An 18,944-nucleotide genomic window follows, 5' to 3' on the forward strand; every position below is an offset into this window, starting at 1 on the left:
ATCATTAGCTCCCTGGTGGGTTTACAAGTAATTTGCTAGCAATAAAAATGCAAAAACACATTTTGGTGTGTAATGATCATAAATAATCCTTGGACAAGAATTCTTTCCAGGACTCACAAGCCCACTCCCTTAATGGCAAGTTTTATTACCCTGGTTTCTCTGTGTTTGCTTTCAAAATGCTGCTGTCACAACAATTTACGAATTACAGTCCTGTTGGCATAAACTTTCATAATTCATATGGAAATAGGTTTCCCCACAAACATGCACAAAGCGCAGGGAGTCGTGTAACCACATAGAATGACCTTAATAATGCAGTCAAAAAATATAGACCAGTCTCCTGGGCCAGAACTAACCACAGAGGGTCTGGCCGGGGGAGAGCTGCCGGGGGAGCCCCTCGGAGGGGTCGGTGTGTGGCTGCGCGGGCAGCGCGGCTCGGTGCTGTCACCGGGCTGGTGGCACCTTCAGCGTCTTTAGGAAACAAGGCACCACACCGTGCGGTTTGTTTCCAGGCACTGGCAATAAGTGAAAATCCCAGCCAGCTGCTGAAGAAGCCTGTGAATGCAGTTTTTTCCTTAAAATAGGAGAAAGTCCAACCTGTTCAAGATTTAAGCTGTATTAATTTCTTCCCCCCACTCTTGAGGGCGAGGAGTGGAGCCCAGGGTGCAGCGTGAAGGTGGCGCGGGAGGAGCTGGGGTGCGGGGGGGCTGCGGGGGTCCTTTAGGCAGGACTGAGCAGCGGGACGTGTCTGCCACGGTTACACCATGAACGGGATCGGGGGGTTCTCTTGTGGCTCATATCTGGGGTTGAGCTGTTCCTTCACTCAAAGCATGTGTGTGGGATCTTGGGGTAAGAGAGCGAAGAAGGAGAGTGAAAATTAATGAGGTTAGAATTGCCTCCAGAAAGTACTGAAAGTAAACGCAAATTCATAATGTAAAGCTAAGGATGTGCAGATTGGGCCGGGTTTCAGATTTGAGTGTGCCATCGCTCTCCCTCTAATTGGAGGAAATGGATCCAGCAACTGCAATTGCCACACTTGACATAGAAAGTGGCTCTGCAGACAAGAAAATATTTCATGTTTTCCCTCAAATAACCAGCACTGCATTAATGTGTAAGAAAATCAAGTAAATATGGATATAACTATCTTTTCATTGATCAGATTATAAATAGATGGGCACATGTACAAAGGCAGTCTTGTCTATGGAACACAGCACAGGGACTGAAGGTGGCAGCTAGGAGAACAGAGGATTGTTTATATTCAACACTTTTATTCATAACTTTAACCTTAAGTGAAGTTGACCATCTGTGCAAAGACACGCTCTACCTAAGGTCTTGCCCCACACTTTCTGGATAACCCTTTCCCCATGATGTAGATGAACAGTAAAAGAAACTAAATACCTATTGCCATTCGAATATTATCAGCCAAGCCTAGATATCCCCCTGAAGCTAAACATCCAAGGACTCATTTTAAATTTCTTCTAAGATGACAAAAACTGATTTTGCAGAAATAAAAATTCGTAAGAAGAAAAGTGTATAAAATGAGGAAGAAAGTGGTTTTCTTTCCCTATAAAGGAAGAAGAGATGTTTAAGATTTTATAGACCAGAAATTTAAACCAAGAACCTCCATTTTACAGTCTCTGTTTGAGCTTGGAATGGCAATAGCACTGCTGCAAGGAAAAACGGACTGCTGACGGCATCGTGAGCTGCAGAAGGTGCAGGTCCCCGCGGGGAGCTCTGACGAGGCTGCCGGCTCCGCAGGAGAGGGACAAGGACTTGGAGGGGGGGGGGTTCTGTGGCGTCTCCTCTCCCCTCTCTCTCCCCTGGGTTTGCAAGGGGGGGGCTGAGCTGCCAAGCACGGGCTTTAAAAGCGCCTTGTGGGCAAGTAGCCGTTGCCGGGCTGGGAGAGATGCTCCCGGGCACCCACCGCCTCTGCTCCCTGGGACCCCCCCCCGCCTTCGCCACAGCCCCAGGTCCCCACATCCCAGTGAAGTGTTCTCAACTTCTGATGAGATGGTTCAAATCAGGAAAATCCCATCTCTGTGCCAGACAGTTAAAACTGAAAGTAATTAAGGCAAAATCTTTTCCTGCAACAGAGAGTACTGAACATGTGGAGATAACATAATAATCAGTGTTTCTGCCATCGTAAGCCCACAAAACAAATTGGATTTTGAATGAAGCACATGGAACAGTGACCTATGTATAAACTTATCTTGACCTCAGAAGGAATGGCATTTTGTCTCCAATTCTACTGCTAATTACAAATGCTGAATCCTGAATATCCACATTTGAGAAGGATTCATTGCTTGATTGTTTAAGAAGTCTAACAACGGGAGGATGCCTTGAAGTTTCTCTCTTTCATGGACAGTCACGGTGCTACGATTCCCAGCCCTGTGCTCAGAGGGGGTTTCCTGCCCAGGCTCCAGCAGAGAACACCCGAGCTGCGGGGAGACTGAACCCAGGCTCTTCCTCCTCACCTCAACTCTCTGTGAGCTTCAGGCTTGGTAGTTTCATTTCCTCCTGCTTCCTCCCATGGTTATTCTCTAGATCAACCCTTTCCGAACTCACAGAGGCTCGTTCACCCAAGCCCTTGAGCTGCACAAGACCAAGGTACCACCGAAGTGATGGGAATCACATCGTCCTTCTCCAGGGTGACCCCTCCGCGGGCAGGGGACGCAGCGGGCACGGGCAGGGTCCCCAGGCAGAGATCCCAAGGGACATTAGGAACAATTTAAGCAGCCCATAATGCAAAGCAGAGCCAGAGACCGGGGCAAAAATGACCTGACGCATGATTTGCAGTGAATGTCTTTTTCTCTCATAAATAGGAGAGACAGTGTGGGATGATTATCCACCCAGATTTATCTCTGCAGCTCCGTGTGTATCCTTCTGTGCTTAAAAATGTCTCACTGCCCTTTGCATTATTGCATTGCCCTTTACATTCATACCGCATAAACCTCTCAAGTACCGTAAAACTTACAAGGTGTAATATAATGTCGTGATTTTCTTTTACACACCATAAACAAAAGTCACTGAAAAAGGAGCACAGAAAGGGAGACATTGTTTGCCCTGACAACGATACAGGAGGAAAATATATATACAAGTACACACACATACACTCTTACACACTTAAAATCACAAGCGGGATTGATTATCTGGCATTGATGGATCACTTTAATATATGACGTAGATAAGGAAATTGGTTATTCAATAAATCACCATCTGCACTAAGAATCCAGTGTTAAAAAAGAAAGAGAAAATATTATAAATCTGTCTCGCACAGGCAAAGAAACAGCTTATTCTGTTAAGGTTAATCGTGATGTACCTTTTGCTGCCCATCCATGGAGGAAACAGCATCTCGCGTTTCTGCGGCGTTAAACAACCAGGTTTCCCTCCCAGTGACCCGTCCTGGGGAGCGCTTGGCTGTGCCTGGAGAGCGGATGGGGGGGGACCCGCAGAGCCCCCTGGAGCCGGGGGGAGCCAAGGAAGGTCACCCCAGAGGGAGGAAGTGCCCCAAAGTGCTGCAGCAGAGGGGAGGCGGCTCTGGTGACAGCCGGCTGGATGGAGGTGGCAAAGCCTCCCTGAGCGGGGCTCAGGCGTGGGAGCACCCCGCATCCCCGGCGTTCGGGGGGGAGCCTGCCCGCACCCCCCCCCAGCACCAACAGGCACCCGGGCGTCTGGGCAGGGGTGAGAGCGGAGCAAGGGAGCAGCAACATCACAGGAATCTGAGCAAAAAGGGAGAACAAAGGAAAATCGAAACGAAAAATGGAGTGTCTAGGACTCAGAGAAACCATCCACCTCTGTGTCCCTCTGGAGATCCGGGCAGCGGGATTCTGGGCCTGGCTGGGGCAGGTTTCTCTCATGTTTCCTTCTCGACAGCAAGCTCACTTCTGCTCCCCAAGGGACGGAGCAGGAACTAGGTGGTGAGAGGCTTTTAAAAAACTCAGGCAAAGCATGTCGTTGAAATGCCTTATAGCAGTATTAATAAATAACAGCAAAAGCCAAGCTAACAGACATGCTTTAGCAGGGAAATACCTAATGGCTGGATGCTTTCTCTGCGGAAAAACATTTGAAATGTGATAAACTTCCTGTAACAGGGATCTGGAGGAAAGAATACAAATATTCCTGCAAGTTATGACTATGATATTGCCGAGCTGAGTTATTTCTAAAAATCTCCCGGTCACATCACGGTGCCATTCCTGTGATGCTCAACATGGAAAACAGAACAATTGCTCCCAGTCGTGTGTTGGCAGTGATTGAAAACTGCTGCGAGACGGGATTTGCCGAGTGTCCTCCAGGTCTGACACCGCCCCAGGAGGGAATACACAGATCCTCAGGAAACCGCCTTCCTGCCCGAGGAGCGCTGCTGCCTGCACTCTAACGTCGAAGGCAAGGAAGGCAACGAGAGAGCAGCTGATTCCACGCTCTCCAGGGATAGTTTGTCTTTATTCTCCGTCACGGAGGGTCCAGCCCCTCGGGCTGCCGGGGCTGTGTGAGGTGTCACCCCACCAGCAGAGACTGTTCCTCTGCCAGAACTCTGTCCATGTATATAAACATGCAAATGGTTACAAAAACCATTAGAAAACGATCTTGATCTGCTCTAATTTTCACTAGAAAATATATACCAGCCACCCTGGTGCAGAATATGAGAGATTAATAATTCCCCTCCAGCGAGGCATGAATCGCAGCGGCTCAGACGCGCAGCACCTGTTCGCCTTAAAGAAAACCTCTATTTACACGGCGATGAAAACAGCCATCTTTTTCTCAAACTCCCAGACACCGTAGCGACACAGACACACACGTTATTCTCCACTGAGGACTTAAAGGCCAGCTTCCCAGCAGAGCAGCTCCCTTTTGGCGGAGAGGGCTCCCAGCTGGACACGCACCCCGAGGAGCCCCGTGCCCCGGGTCTGGTGTGTGCGGTGCCCGAAGCAAAGCCTGGGTCTGTCCATGCAAAAATCTGCTCTCAGCTCCTCTGCTCAGCCTGTCTGTGGCCGTTTGCTCCACCGGAACAAACCCAGCCCCGTTTGTACCACACAAGCTCTGCTGCAGCCGGGGAAATACTCCCCCAGCCCCGGTTCCCAGGCAGGCGCCGTGTCTCGCAGGGGGTGGAATTTAAAATCACTGCTGTGACTCCCTTCCGAGTGCTTCAAATTCACTGCAAAACTAACCAACAAGTCTAACACTTCAGTCCCAATAGACAGCCGTAACTCAGCTAAATTTGTGGGTTATACCAGATTTTATTTACTGTTTCATCCTGGGAGATAAGTGCGAGATGACAGCCATCTATTCATTAAAGTGGAGGGAAGCCGCCCACAGCTACGGCTGGTTCTCTCACCATACACTTCCACATCTTTAATCAAATTTGGATTTTGCATTACCCGCTCTGTTATTTTAAGAATGGCTTATGTTCCTATTCACCTGGGTACTAGTGAGTTTAGAGAGCTGGTCTGTTCACCTCCAAGTCCCCAATTTGAACAAAGGACATGCTGTAGCAATCAAATGTCATTACCAGCTAATGAGTATCCAGTGGCCTATGTAAGAGCAGTCAATGGCCTCTTCCCAGTCCTTATTGGATGTAGGAACCGCCAGAACAGCCCCAGCCGCTGCAGTGGCACTAATGAATGCTTCTGAGGCTGCTGTTTGCAGATGTCAAGGATGGAAGGCTAATTTAAATCAATCAGCCTCAAAAGCCTTTGTAATGCATTTAGTGCCCTGGTACCTGGGGACCTGGGTCCCCCCCGTGGGGATCCCTGGGTTTCCAGAGTGAGGAGCAAAGTGCAAGGCCCAAATCGAGCATCCGTCTGAACAGCACTGTAATTCCCGGTCTTTGTTTTATTCCTTTGATGTGAGCTGGTTTCTTTGTCTGCTTAAAAACTTTCCTGAATAGGGGTGTTCTTCTGGCTCAGTAACTGCACAGACTGAACTCCTGAGCCAGGGTGCAAATACTCGTTATTTGGGTAACTCTTTAGGCTTAGTCAGACCTGAGCAAAAGGCCGGGCTGTCCTTCAAACTGAAAATGCAGCCTGGGGGCTATTTCTCCAGGTGGGTGAATCTTCCTTTGGCACATCAGATCCGGGGGGCTGAGGGCTGAGCCGGGCACCGAGGGGTTCCCCTCCAGACCGTCCCCAGCAGCGCTGGGTGATGGAGAGGTCCGTGCCTGGCCGAGGTCACGCTGGGGCCGTTCCCACACAGCCCCCGTCTTCTGAAGCCCAGTCCTTCCGGCTGCTTTCCAGGTCGCGGGGCTTTCCTGAAGGTCCCAAGCCCCAGGAGGTGATGCTGAACGTGCGGTTGTTCCCGTACTGCTTCACAATTCTGATTTTTATTCCAGACGTCTGACCCCCCCGCGGAGGGGTGCTGGTCGTTGGCTGGGGCACAGCAATGAAAACCAAAGTCTGAGCAGGTCCCTGGCTAAAATATTAAATAATTCAGATCCGGCATCGTGGCCTCTTGTCGCCAATGGCCAGTCTTTGCTTTCCTCTCCTTATTTACGCGGCTGCCGAGGCCGAACAATGCGGTGTGTGCAGGGGGCAGTTGAGAGCAGCGCTGGGGATCGCCCCGACGCAGGGGCACCCCACGGCTCCCCTGGGGGGTGTTTGCAACCCAACCGCGTTTTCCTGATTCTCTCCCCTCCCAGAAACCACGGAGCAGTCGCATCCAGATGGGTGTATTTATGCACAGTGTCTTGCTGCAGATTTAAAGCAGAAGGGCTGGTGCCGGGGAACACTGGGGTGACCCCCGGCACGGCGGGTGTCTCGTGGTGCAGCCCCGAGTAATGATGCTGTAATCTGGGGGGAAGGCTCCCCACGGGGCAGCACAGCGGGGGGTGGGGGGCAGAAGGGGAGAGCAGAAGGAGTTAATGGAGGCAGACACAAAGAAAAGCTGGTGCAGGAGAAAGACAAAGCAGGGAACTGAGCCTTCCACCTGCTTTAAGAGGTCTCGCGGTAAGGACCTGTGTCTATTTTAGGCTTTATTAGGAATGATAAATACCTGCCCATTCTCCCTGGTTTCACTGATAACGAACAACAGTAGTAGCGTGTGAAGCCCCGTCAGGTCTGAATCCCCTCTCCATCAACCCAAACTGAGACAATCCCTGTCTGAACAAACACGCTGGGGTCTCTGAGGGGCACGGAACCCACAGACACCCCCCCCCCCACACACACATTCACCCAGGGAGTGTCAGGAGCCCCCACGCAGTCCCCACAAACACCAACATCTCCTGTCACAGCAACTTCGGTTCTCAGGGCTTTAAGACAACCAGCGCTCCCCGTCTCACATCCCTTCCCTCCGGCAGCACTGCCCTCGCGCAGTTTTTATCCTCGTGCCCAGCCCTCGGCTCCTCTCCCACGTTTGCCCCTCTCCCCCCTCGCCCACGGAGTTCTGGTGCTTTCAACTCCTTATCTGCCTCACCCAGGGGCTCCCCCCCCGCCTTCTGAGGACGCGGAGGGAAGAAAGGAGTCTGGGCGGCATCACATCAAACCTCCGCCGAACTGAGGGGAGGGAGATTGCAGGCATCGCTGGTGGAGAAAGGCAGGACGTTGGATTATGAGGCTTAACGCTCGCTACAGACAGACTGCGCAGCCCCGGGTTTATTTGATATTGTGTCTCCCTGAGAGACTCCCGCATCCGAGCCACCCTGGCAGAGCCGCTCCGTGGAAGTGCTGGGGAATGAGTGATGGGAGCCAGCGGAGCAGCGGCGCTCCGGAGGCGGGTGGGCAGCGCGGCGGGGGCGGGTGGGAGCGGGAGGCAGTGCCCTCTGCCGAGTGCCACCCCGACCCACCCGGCATCGCGCCCACCGCACGCCGGGCAGGGGGAAGCCGGGTTGCATTTGGGATTGCTCGTTCAGTGAAAGTGCTGATTTGTACCAAAGCAGCACGTCGTCTACCAGGACGAGAGAGACCCAACTTTGCCGTAGATTGAATTACGTTCGGTGTTGTTCTGTGCGTGACTGCCTGGTGAAGGCTTTACAGGAATCTTTCCGTAATATCCACCTCCATTTAGTTTCATCGGTAAAAACATCCAGAGATGGAGAAATTACGTTTGAGGCGGTGGCAGTGAATTTGCACCTGCAGGTGATAAAACCAAAAGGCAGGATGCAGCAGGAGCCGGCACATTTCATTTCCACGGCGTGTCCCCCCGGGGGCAGGGCAGGTGCCAGGCGGAGCATCCACATCCACCCGGGCACACAACATCCATCCGGGCACACAACGGCCACACGAGGCTCCTTCACCACTCAAATTCTGCATAAACCCGCTCAGCCCACGGGGGTGTCAATGTGCTGGGGGGACGTGCCCGCGCTGAGGAACCAGCCCAGCACTAAGTAGGTCTGTTGGGTTTGGCGTTACTCCTGCCCTCTCATGAATGGGGGTCTATTTTTTTCTGGTTTGTGGTTTGATCTTAATTTCCTGTATGAAGATCTCAAGAGGATGCCAAGATCAAATAATTAGACTATTCTGTGATAAAGAGGTAGCATTGTTATTCAAATGTATTCAGAATTAATTTACCACCAAACAATTTACACTGCCACCCTTATATCCCGCTGAAATTACTAGAATATGTTGTCTGACACACGAAGCATCTCACGACCCGAAATAACTTTATCAACCATTAAATGCTTGAGCAATGGGTGTGTGGCCACAGAAATACACAGGGAAATGCAAGAGAAGCCACAAAGGCAATAGCGTGATTTAGAAACAAGAAAAAGAAAATAAAACCAAAAAAATAGCACTTTCCTTGCAATAGTGAAAATGCAGAGGCAGACTCAGCGTGCGTGGCCCCGGGAGCTGGGGGGGCCGGATCCTCATCCCACACCCCGTGTACGGTGTCACCGGCGCCGCTGTAGATTCACGCCAGCGCTCGGGGCTCCCTCCAAGCTCAGGTGGGCAACCCTGGGCCCAGGACCCCAGCTCTGCTTTCTGCGTGCGTGTACTCCACCGCGGGGAGCAAATGGCAGGGATGTGGGAAGGTCCCCCCAGTTACATCCCCGGAGCTGCTCTCCGGTTCTGCGTCTCTGAAGCTCTTTGCTTCAGGGAGGGGGAAACATATTGATTTTGGTTCAATTTCTGCCCCGCCACGTCTCATCGCCTCGCCAGCCACGGGGAGAAATTTCTCAGATTTCTCATTGCTTCGCACCCGGAGACCCCCAGGCTTTGGGGGGGGCTCGGGCTGGCTCTGCTCTGACACCCCACCCTCACCGGCCGGTGGGCGCTGTGTGGTGCGCACTGCGTGGTGGGCACTTGGGGGTGAGAACCCCCCAGCCAGGGGTCACTGCATGCAGGTGGGCTCCGTCCCCTCTCCCTCCCCGCTGCCGCCCAGCACCACAGCCCCGGCCGGACCCTCCCCAAAGGACACCAGCCAAACCGGTCACCAAACCTGAACTGAACAGAACCCCCCCCTCGCCTTCCTGAGCATCCTCCCCAGCATCCACCCCCCTCTCCCCGCAGCCCCGCAGCTCCCAGCCCTGCGGGCACTGCCTGTCTCAGCCTGGAAAAGCCTGCTTTTGCCTTTATTTTTAAAAATAAGGCTTCGTTTGCAGAGTGTGGGAAGGTGATTTCAAAATAAAATTCCAGACAGGCATAATAAGCCTAAGAAAAGCCAATCACACAGAGGAGGGTAATTATCCACAGAATTTGTTTTCTACGTATTTATATAAAATAATCAATGATTTTTTTCCACACAGACTCCAGTCCAATTTGATTGTTTTCTCTGTGTTACTTGCAAATCATACAAACAATCGATGCCCTGACCCCTTCTCTACACAAACACAGCCTAGAAAGAGACTACAAGAAATAAAATCCGATAAATTCCTCCATGCAGGACTGTTTGTTTAAAAGCTTAGCTGGAGCCCGATCCCCTTCACAGCGACTTCACTGATGCAAGAGCGGGACTCTTAAACCTGCTTGAGGAATAATTATTGCCACAAATATCTGTGGGAATATAACCTTAGTGAAAATAAACCAGAACAAGAGCAAGAACCCGGAGGTGAAGGTGATTCCTTTTAAATTGCAGGAAGCAAAATGAAATCCCTCCCAGGCCCCGGCACTGCTCCTGCAGAGCACGGGTGAGCCGAGCGTGCACCCAGGGTCTGGGGGGGACCCATGGGCAGGGTGGGCTGGGGACCCTGCCTGTCACCACCTGCCCGCAGAGGGGTGGCAGGGGGTGGCAGGGGGTGGCAGACGCCACTTCTGCTGCTCTCCTCATGGGAGCAGGGGTGGCCAAGGGACGCGATGGCAGCGGGGCTGTGCAGATTTGGTGACACCTCCTCAGCAGCACTTGCATACAAACAAACCCACTAATCAACAAAATGCAAGTGCTAAAATTGGATTGACGGCTCCTGTGGTCTATTTTACAATTACTTATTAATCCCAAAGCGTTGGCATCCATCTGATCTGCACGTACATCCTTCTAACACACCAGCCATCAGCATAATGACTCTGAGCCATTTCTGCGGGCGCCTCAGCGGAGCACGGCGATGGCAACCGGGCGGCTCGGACACGCCAGTCCTTCGGCTCCACGTGCCAGACCCTCTCCAGCCAGTCACCCAGCGCTGCAGTGTCAGGGCCGGTGCCATCAGGCTCTACAAAATGGCATCAGGCTCTCCTCTGTCACTTTGAAGGGTGCTACTCCTGCCTCTTAATCTAAGAGCAAGGTTAGATAAATAGGCTATCTGCGATAGCTTAATCATCTTGCACTCGCTGCTTTTGCTATATGAGGGGCATGATACTGCAAATGCTCGGCTGCTCGGTGCAGCACTTCATCACAGGTATAATCTCTGGGATCTCACGGCAGTCGGGGCTGGCAGCATCGCACCCGGCTCCTCCGGCGGGGGGTAAACACGGAGCCACCCCGCTCCCACCCTCACCCTTATCTGTCTTTGTGCCAGAGTAACTCGGAGCCGAATCGAGCACCTTGAGCGTGCAGCAGGTCTAGACGGTGTTCTCTGATCCAGCATTTTCAAATATTTAACAGATTGCATAATAATCGAGCAGCTGTTGAATAAGCTTCAGATACAAACTCCGACTCCATAAAAAAAATCCAGCAATGAGGCAAAGATTTTCTTTGTGTGTGTATATATATAGATTATGTTTAGATGTGTAGATTAAATATTTATATTTTACTCGTGAGAGAAAGAGCGCTTTTGGCTTATCCTTCCCTTTCTTAGATCTCTCTCCCTGTATTTATTGTAATAGTCAGCTTCATAGGGAAACAAGAGAGCTTTGAAAAGTTACCTGGTTTCTCTCTGGTTTGATTTTCAGCTCTAAAACAATACTTATTTAAGTGTTCTCCACTTCTTGGCATAACCTAATAATTAAAAGAATTACTGGAAAGCCAGGGCAGCTTTGCACAAATTAATGCAGGGGTGAAAAGCTGCAATTTTCCAGTGGGCTGAAAAAGAGGTCAAAATTATGCCAGTTTTAGCTGAGAGCAAAGGTAAACAGAGCTCTCCCTGCAGCCCCGGCTACAGCCTTTCTCTGATCTTTAAGTTTCATATTTTACTGATCAAGGAAAAGGCTAAATGAGGTGCTGAACGTTTGGGTATTTCTCAGCAATTAAAGCAAGGCCACTCCTGCAGAAGGCACAGCGGCGCTGGCAGAGGCGGTGCACAGCGGTGCTCCTGCAGTGGGCAGCCCTGCCTGCTCTGCCCACCCTGCCTCCTCTGCCCACCCTGCCTCCTCTGCCTGCTCTGCCTTCTCTGCCTGCCCTGCCTCCTCTGCCCACCCTGCCTCCTCTGCCTGCTCTGCCTCCTCTGCCCACCCTGCCTCCTCTGCCTGCTCTGCCTTCTCTGCCTCCTCTGCCTGCCCTGCCTGCTCTGCCCGCTGTCTCGCTGTGTTGGCACCAGCCCAGCAGCAGTGTCCCCTTGCCCTGCTGGTGGGGCGGCCGCTGCGCGGAGCTGGGGAGCTGCAGGGACGGGCAGAGCAGCGGCAGGGCAGCGGCAGGTGATGCCGGTGAAGGGCAGCAGTTCCTGTGTTGAAAGCTCCTCTGTCCTTTTGTGTGATTGCTTTGAGCCCTGTCTAGAAAATCCATTTTCAGAACAACTGAGGCACCTGGGCTTGAGGGTAAACATCTCCACAGAGCCGCGGGGTCACTCCTGGGCCTGAGCGTCTCCCACGAGCCACGCTGGTATTCCCGGGGGTCTCGGCAGCCCCCACACGGAGGCCTTCGGCCCATTCCCCTGTGAGCGGCAGCTCCCGCAGCAGCAGCCCCCCCGCCCCGCGCCGCCCCCGGAGCGCAGCCTGGCAGCGCGCCCGCTCTGCCCACCGAGAACCAGGCCCGCTGCTGCCAAGCTGAAAGCAGGACGAGCTGCACGCCCATCGCCCCAGCTGCAACAGGGTCCCCCCGGCACGCGGCTTGCGGTCCCAACGGGGATCTGTACTCTGACACCCATTGGGAAGAGAAATGCTGCCACGGCACTGCGGCGCTCTCAGGGGGGACAGGCTGGTGACAGACGGGGGGGGCTCTGCCATGGCACGGTGGGACGCCGCCTCCCTGTTCGCACGGTGGGACTGGCAAAGCCCCATCAGCAGCACGGGGGGCTTTCGGGGGAGTGGGCTTCTGTCGCACAAAACACTTCCAGCTGCAGCAGAGCACACCAAGCAGCTTGGCTCCCGTAAAAGTTCAGCAGCCACCAGGGCCCAGGGCCCAGGCGCAGGTCCATTAACCTTTTCCACCAACGTCTCTGGCGCCACAACATGCACAGGGCCACTCTCAGAAGTGCAGGGCAGAGCAGATGTTCACCCTGCAGGGACCAAGCCCTTGTCCATGAGACGATCTGGGCCATGCAGTCGCTCAAAACCGCTCTGGAGGTGACAGTGTTTCACTTCAGAAAGCAGCTCTCCCTCAGGAGTAGCATCTTCCTCTTACTGGCTTTCACATGCAGTTGCACTGGGATAAATAAGACCCATTTTTTTCCACTATAAAATATTCACAAATCTATTCAGTTTTCACTAGTTTCTCTGGGTTAGAATCTGGCCCTGAAAACACAGGTGAACCTGTCCTTACTGGGCAGATAGCAAATCCCTGAGAATGTGTACTGATGGCAAAGTACATGGGATGTAACAGAAAACCAGTGCTGTTCTTTACATGACAGACGTAAAACACGTATCTCGCTTAATTAGAAAAAGAAAGATCATAGACTCTTTCCCAGGCTGTTATCTGTGCAATTACTTTATGTAACATTATTAAAAATTAATTTTCCCCAGAATCTCAGCAATTTAATGAAACATGTTTGGCCCTCAGCTGCGGCTGTGGCATAACAAACCCACTGGCATCCTCTGGGCAGCGGGGCTCGGTGCCGCAGGCCCCCCCAGGCTGCCTCTCCCTTGTGCTGAGCACCCCTGGCCCAGGGTCAAGGCACCTCTGCTCAGCACCCCTATTGCAGCAGGCTCAACACCTCTCCTCGCAGTGCCACAGCACCCCACCTTGCACTTGCACAGCACCTCTCCTCGCACCAGGCACTGCAGCCCCCCTCTCCGGGGGCAGAGCATCCCCTTCTCCAGGGGCTCGGCAGCCCTCCTTGCACCGGGCACCGCAGTCCTCCTTGTAGCAATCACAGCATCCCCCTCTCTGGGGACACAGCATCCCTCCTTTCCGGGGGCACAGCATCTCCCCTCTCCGGGGGCACAGCATCCCTCCTTTCCGGAGGCACAGCATCTCCCCTCTCCGGGGGCACAGCATCTCCCCTCTCCGGGGGCACAGCATCCCTCCTTTCCGGGGGCACAGCATCTCCCCTCTCCGGGGGCTCAGCATCTCCCCTCTCCGGGGGCTCAGCATCTCCCCTCTCCGGGGGCACAGCGTCCCTCCTCTCTGGGGGCACAGCGTCCCTCCTCTCTGGGGACTCAGCATCTCCCCTCTCCTCTTTGCACCGTGCCCAGCACCCCCGTTGCACCGTGCCCGGGCGCGCTACCCCCTTGGCAGCAGCACGGTCCCGCTCCGTGCCGGGACACGGCCCCGCACCGCTCCGCGCCCGCCGGCAGCGTCCTTCCCCGCACCGGGCAGCGCATCCCCCGCCCCGGCACCGCGCCCTGAACTTCGCCCCGCCGCCGCCGGCCCGTCCCCGCGGCGAGAGGCGGCCTTACCGATCCGGATGACATGCGGCATCCCGTGCGAGCACTGGCCCCAGAAGCCGCCGACCAGGAGCGCTGCCCAGTATTCCCAGAGCACGCCGCGGAGAGCCGGCCAGAGATGGGGCATCGTTGGGGAGGGCGCGGGCCGGCGCGGCCCTACGGCCCCAGGGGCAGCGGGGGAGCGGGCGGCTGCTGCCCGGGGCTCAGGCGGAGCGGCCGCTCGGCGCCGAGGCCGGACGGCTCATGGCACATCTTAGTGCGGCCGCGCCGGCCCGTCCCGCGGCAGCCGAGCCGTGATGCTCCGCTCCCTACCCAGCTGCTCCGCTCCGTGCCGGGCCGTGCGGTGCCGGTGCCGGTGCCGGGCCGTGCGGTGCCGGTGCCGGTCGAGCGGCACCTGCGGAGCCGGGGCTGCCGGTGCGCCCGCAGGAGCGGCTCTGTCCCCTCCTACCACTGATGCGCGCGGCTCGCGCAAAGCCCCGGAGTGGAGCGTGCACACCCTCACACACACACACACACACACTGACACACACCCCCCGACACACTGACACGCACACCCCGACACACACCGGCCCCGCACGCCGCCGCCCGCCCGCTCCCCCGGGGCGAGGGCAGGGCCGGCGCGGCGGGTCCCGCCGGGCGGGCAGCGCCGGGGCGGGAGGCGGCCGGGGACCCTCGGCGGGGACCGCGGGGCGGGGGGCGGCGGCGCCGGGGGGGTACCGGGGGTGCTGGGGGCCCGGCGTCCCTCTGCCCCCGACGGCGCCCCGTCCCGCAGATCCCGGTGTGCCCGGTGTGCTCCGCGCTCCCGCGGGTCCCGGGAGACCCCGCTGTCCCCTGTGTCCCCGGGGGTCCCCCCGTCCCCTGTGTCCCCTGTGTCCCCGACAGCCCCGCCGCCGGGCGCGGGGCGCGGCGGGGCGGCATCGCTCGGGCAGGGCCCCGGCCGGTTCCGGGGCGGCGGGCGGTACCGGGGGCCGCGGCGGCGGGACCCGCGGGCGGGCGCCCAGCCCGGGCTCGGCAGCCGGGAGTTTAATGACCTCGGTGACAGAGACAAAGGGCTGCACATGCAGCAGATAAGTAGGCTGCTTTGTCAACTTGCTGGGCTAGGCTAGGGCGAATTTATTTTTTCTCATTTAAATAATTTGATCTATTCCATCATTTCCAATCGCTCCCATTTGCCAGCTGTCTGCTAACTACATCGCCTGGAACATCTGAAGAGCACATCTTTAATTTTCTTACAAACATACTAATACTCCGTATCTGTTCATCTTTTTAATTGTCCTTGTCGCCGCTCGCCCCAGCAGCCGGCTCGGCGAGCTCAGGGCTGGGAGAAAAGCCCATCCCCGTCCCGGACCAGCCTCCGTCAGCCCGAGTGCAAGAACCGGAGGAGGGGACATCCGCAAACCGCTATCGGTCTGAAACTCAAAGGAAAGTCCCCGGGTGCGGCGTGCGGCGGCAGACAGCGAGCGCAACGCCCGCTGCAGGGAGGCAGAGCCGGCGGGGGGAATCCCCTGCGCGCCCATCGCGGCGGTGTCTGGGCTCCGGCTGTTTCTGTACAGCGGGAGCAGCGGGGGATTGGCCGGGGTGTCTGATAGCTGTCATCATCACGGAATCCTGAGGAAAAGCTGGAAGCGCCTGTGGGGGATCTGCACGCCCACGGCAGGACCAGCCCCTCCTGGAGATGCTGGTGTAGCTCTTCCTGCAGCCTCCCCGGGCAGGCGGTGCCAGGGTTTATCTCGTGCTTCATTTGGGGCGGTGGGAAGGTGCCCCTGAGCCTGGCCTGGGCTCCCAGCACGGTGTCACGGTGGAGGAGACGGTTTGCCTACTCCTGCCGAAGAGTCAGGCCGGGGAGGCAAAGGCTCCACTGGGCATCTCCACAGCGCTGCGCGGGAGCCGGGGCTCTGAGATGTGGTGTTGGTGTTACTGGGGGCAGGCTGAGGCTCAAACTTCCAGCAGGAAATCTGTCAGTGTCAAAGAGTTACAGAAAAGGGTCTCTCATATTAAGGATATTTTTATCCCTCGTGGCACCATAAAGCACAAGATTTAGCAAAAGGGCATGGAAGAAATTTTCTTTACTTATTGCTTAAGTGTCGGACAGCTGTTTCTGTGAACTTGCTACAAAATTAAATGTCACAACCTGGCGAATCTTTGCACCAGGAGATAGCAAAAAGCCCCACAAGTCTGGTGGGGGGGAGAGGATAGAGGAGGGCTTGCTGTTCTTTGCAGACTCTAGCACGTAGAGAAGAGGGTTTGATTTTCAGTAACTCAGGACAAGAGCTTCAGATTTTGTGGGCTGTTTAAAGTCGAATGTAGCCAGGATGATCTATTCTGTTAGTTCATTAGTGTCAAGATGCTGCTGCTTGCCTTTTTGCTGGCACCAGGCACTGATAAGGCTCTAACCTTTGCTGCAGCCTCTGGATCCTGCTGCAGTACCAGCACAAATACTTTATTTCTTATTATCTTACTTGATTAGTATCTGATGGGTGTATGGAGGTCATGAATAGCCCTCCTCAGGTATGTAGGTCAGAGAAGGAAGTCTGTGCTGCTCAGAAAGGCAGGACAGGAGCAGTTATCAGGAGTCAGACAGCAAAGCAAACCGGGGGTGCCTGGGCACTGGGCAGAGGTGTGCCCCGTGGCTGCGGGTGCGTGTGGCCTTTCCTCCCCGAAGCAATCCGAGGGGCGTGCAGCAGACCATGGCTGTGCTTCCCTCCCTTCCTCTTCCTGAGCTCCCACACTGTCCCTCGCCCCGTCCCTCGCCTGTGGCTTAGTGGGACCCCTCTCTCCTGGCACCATCCAAGGGCATCTCAGGGCCGCTCTGTGTCATGATTAAAAGGAAGATATTTTTGAAGCTACTCTTAGATGTTGCACCGTAGTTGCCTTAATTTTTTTTATTTTCCCCCACAAAGACTATTTGACTTCATCTGTTACCTGTGGGTGCTGCACCAGGGTCCACACCTGCCAGCAATGACCCTGGTCGATGAGGCCAAGCTCTCCATCAGCTGTGGTAGAGCTCAGTCGTTAGTGTGTAATTACAGCAAGGACAAAATGGCTGGAAAAAACAGAATGCATCTGCAAAGGGGAACAGCACCTCGTGGGACCAAAGCTCTGTCTCAGCACTGCTATGTGGGTAAGTGTTGCCCAGTCCGGGGGGGGGGGACAGGACACTGGCCTGAACCCCATGGGCACCATCTGCAACTGGCGTTTCCTTGGGAGGGGGATTCATACTGGGGAAGTTAGGGACGTGTTCAGGAGTCTGTGGTTGTTGAAGGACAATCAAAGGTAGCAGGAGGGCTTTGGTGATTTGTTGCAGTGATGCTAAAAATATAAGATATTTGCCCAGTTCCCCACCACTGTGAAAATAGCTTTAATGTGGTAATTCATCATTTCATAGTATATCAATTAGTGCAAATCCTCTGCTGTATTTATAACTTATGAACATAGTGTTCTCTTTAGAAGAAGTCATTTGGTTATTCCTAGTTTGTTAGGAGGATATTTGGATGTGTTAGATGCTCAAGCTGCCTTGTCTACAGTGAATGGATGTGGTGTTCAGGGCTCTGTCTGTTGCACAGGTAACACTCTGATAGTTGTGTATCTTTTACAGTTGTTTATATACATAAAAATCTCAGTTCTCTCACCTCCAAATAAAGCTGTATGTTTATGGATGTTCTAAAGACTATGAATATAAGGCTTGTTATTTTCGAGTATGAAAAGGAACTGCTTGCAAAAGTGGAAAAAATGTTGAAATTATTAACATCTAGGGGAAAATGCTGATTGACAAAGGACCTTTTCAAATAAGATTCATGCTTCAGAGCAGCAGCAGAAGTATGAGCCTTGCAGAGAGACGTAAGCATTACTATAGCTATGGCATTTTTCCATGCTAATGAAGAAAAAGAGGCTTCTCTTTATTTTTTTTAATGGTATCTAAACTGGTTCATTTGAATTAGCTACATCCACATGCATTTTGTTTAGATTTATATGCATCAGGTGTAATATAACGACAATCAATGTGAGTTATGGGGCCCAGCGCTCACATTACCGAGATTCATGTGCTGAAGTTGTCTCCTAAAATACCAGGGAGTAAATACAGCGGGGCTGGCAAATGCAGATTTCTGGGACTTGAGTGCCCTCTACTGAAACACTCCCGGGTAGCCCTTGGCTCTGACGCCTGGTGCTTGATTGATGGACTGCTAAATTAAATGTAAGCCTGTAGTTCACAGGTTCCCCCATAATGGAGAATCCCTCCTTCTGTCCCTCTCCGTCTGATCCTGCGCTCGCTGCTTCTCCCGTCTCTTCTTGTAACGCTCCAGTTTTCCTTCCGACTCCTCCCGCAGCTCCTCACGTGCCACAGCACCCTTTCTGGTTTTAAATGGCAAGTTTAGATACAGTAAGGATTCCTTCAGAACTAATCATCTGGGGAGCAGTAATTGCACTGACGAGGGCCGTGCTGGGCTGGGGAGCAGCCGGCTCTGCCCCGGAGAGCTTGGGGCTCTGCAGGGCTTTGTCCCTCTGGAAGGCGTTGGGTCCCAGTGAGGTGACGGTGCCCCCCACGCTCCAGGAGCTCCCGCAAAAGCAAACAGCGAGAAACCACATCTGCCCCCACAAACTGACTGTAATTTAGTGTTAGATTTTACTTGTTGTGAGGGGGGAAAGAGGAAAAAATTTCCACTTCCTACTCGGCATTTCGTCATGGATGGGAAGGTTGTTGTGTTTCCCCGCGCCTCGCCTGCAGCCCGGGCTGGGGTTTCTCTGCGGCCGCAGAGCGATGCCCCGCTCCCGGGGGGGATGGAGGCACCGGAGGGTCTGCCGTCCCCACCGCAGGGCAGGGGCTGGGGACGGTGCCAAGAAACCTCTGACACGTTGTACCACATCGTGCCCGACAGATGACTTCAGTGTCTG

At 54.3% G+C, this 18,944-nt stretch overlaps 1 protein-coding gene across 2 annotated transcripts in view; it reads right to left on the bottom strand.

The window, feature by feature from the left end:
* GRIK3 (glutamate ionotropic receptor kainate type subunit 3) overlaps positions 1 to 14,181 on the bottom strand; it is a 110,130-nt gene extending 95,949 nt beyond the window's left edge. For both annotated transcript variants that reach the window (XM_074162000.1, XM_074161997.1), the window contains exon 1: positions 14,067 to 14,181. In XM_074162000.1, the coding sequence (XP_074018101.1) occupies positions 14,067 to 14,181 (115 nt within the window). The remainder of the gene's footprint in view (positions 1 to 14,066) is intronic.
* Between the last annotated feature and the right edge of the window lie 4,763 nt (positions 14,182 to 18,944).

Source organism: Numenius arquata, chromosome 21, assembly GCF_964106895.1.
Source record: "Numenius arquata chromosome 21, bNumArq3.hap1.1, whole genome shotgun sequence".
Taxonomy (NCBI): domain Eukaryota; kingdom Metazoa; phylum Chordata; class Aves; order Charadriiformes; family Scolopacidae; genus Numenius; species Numenius arquata.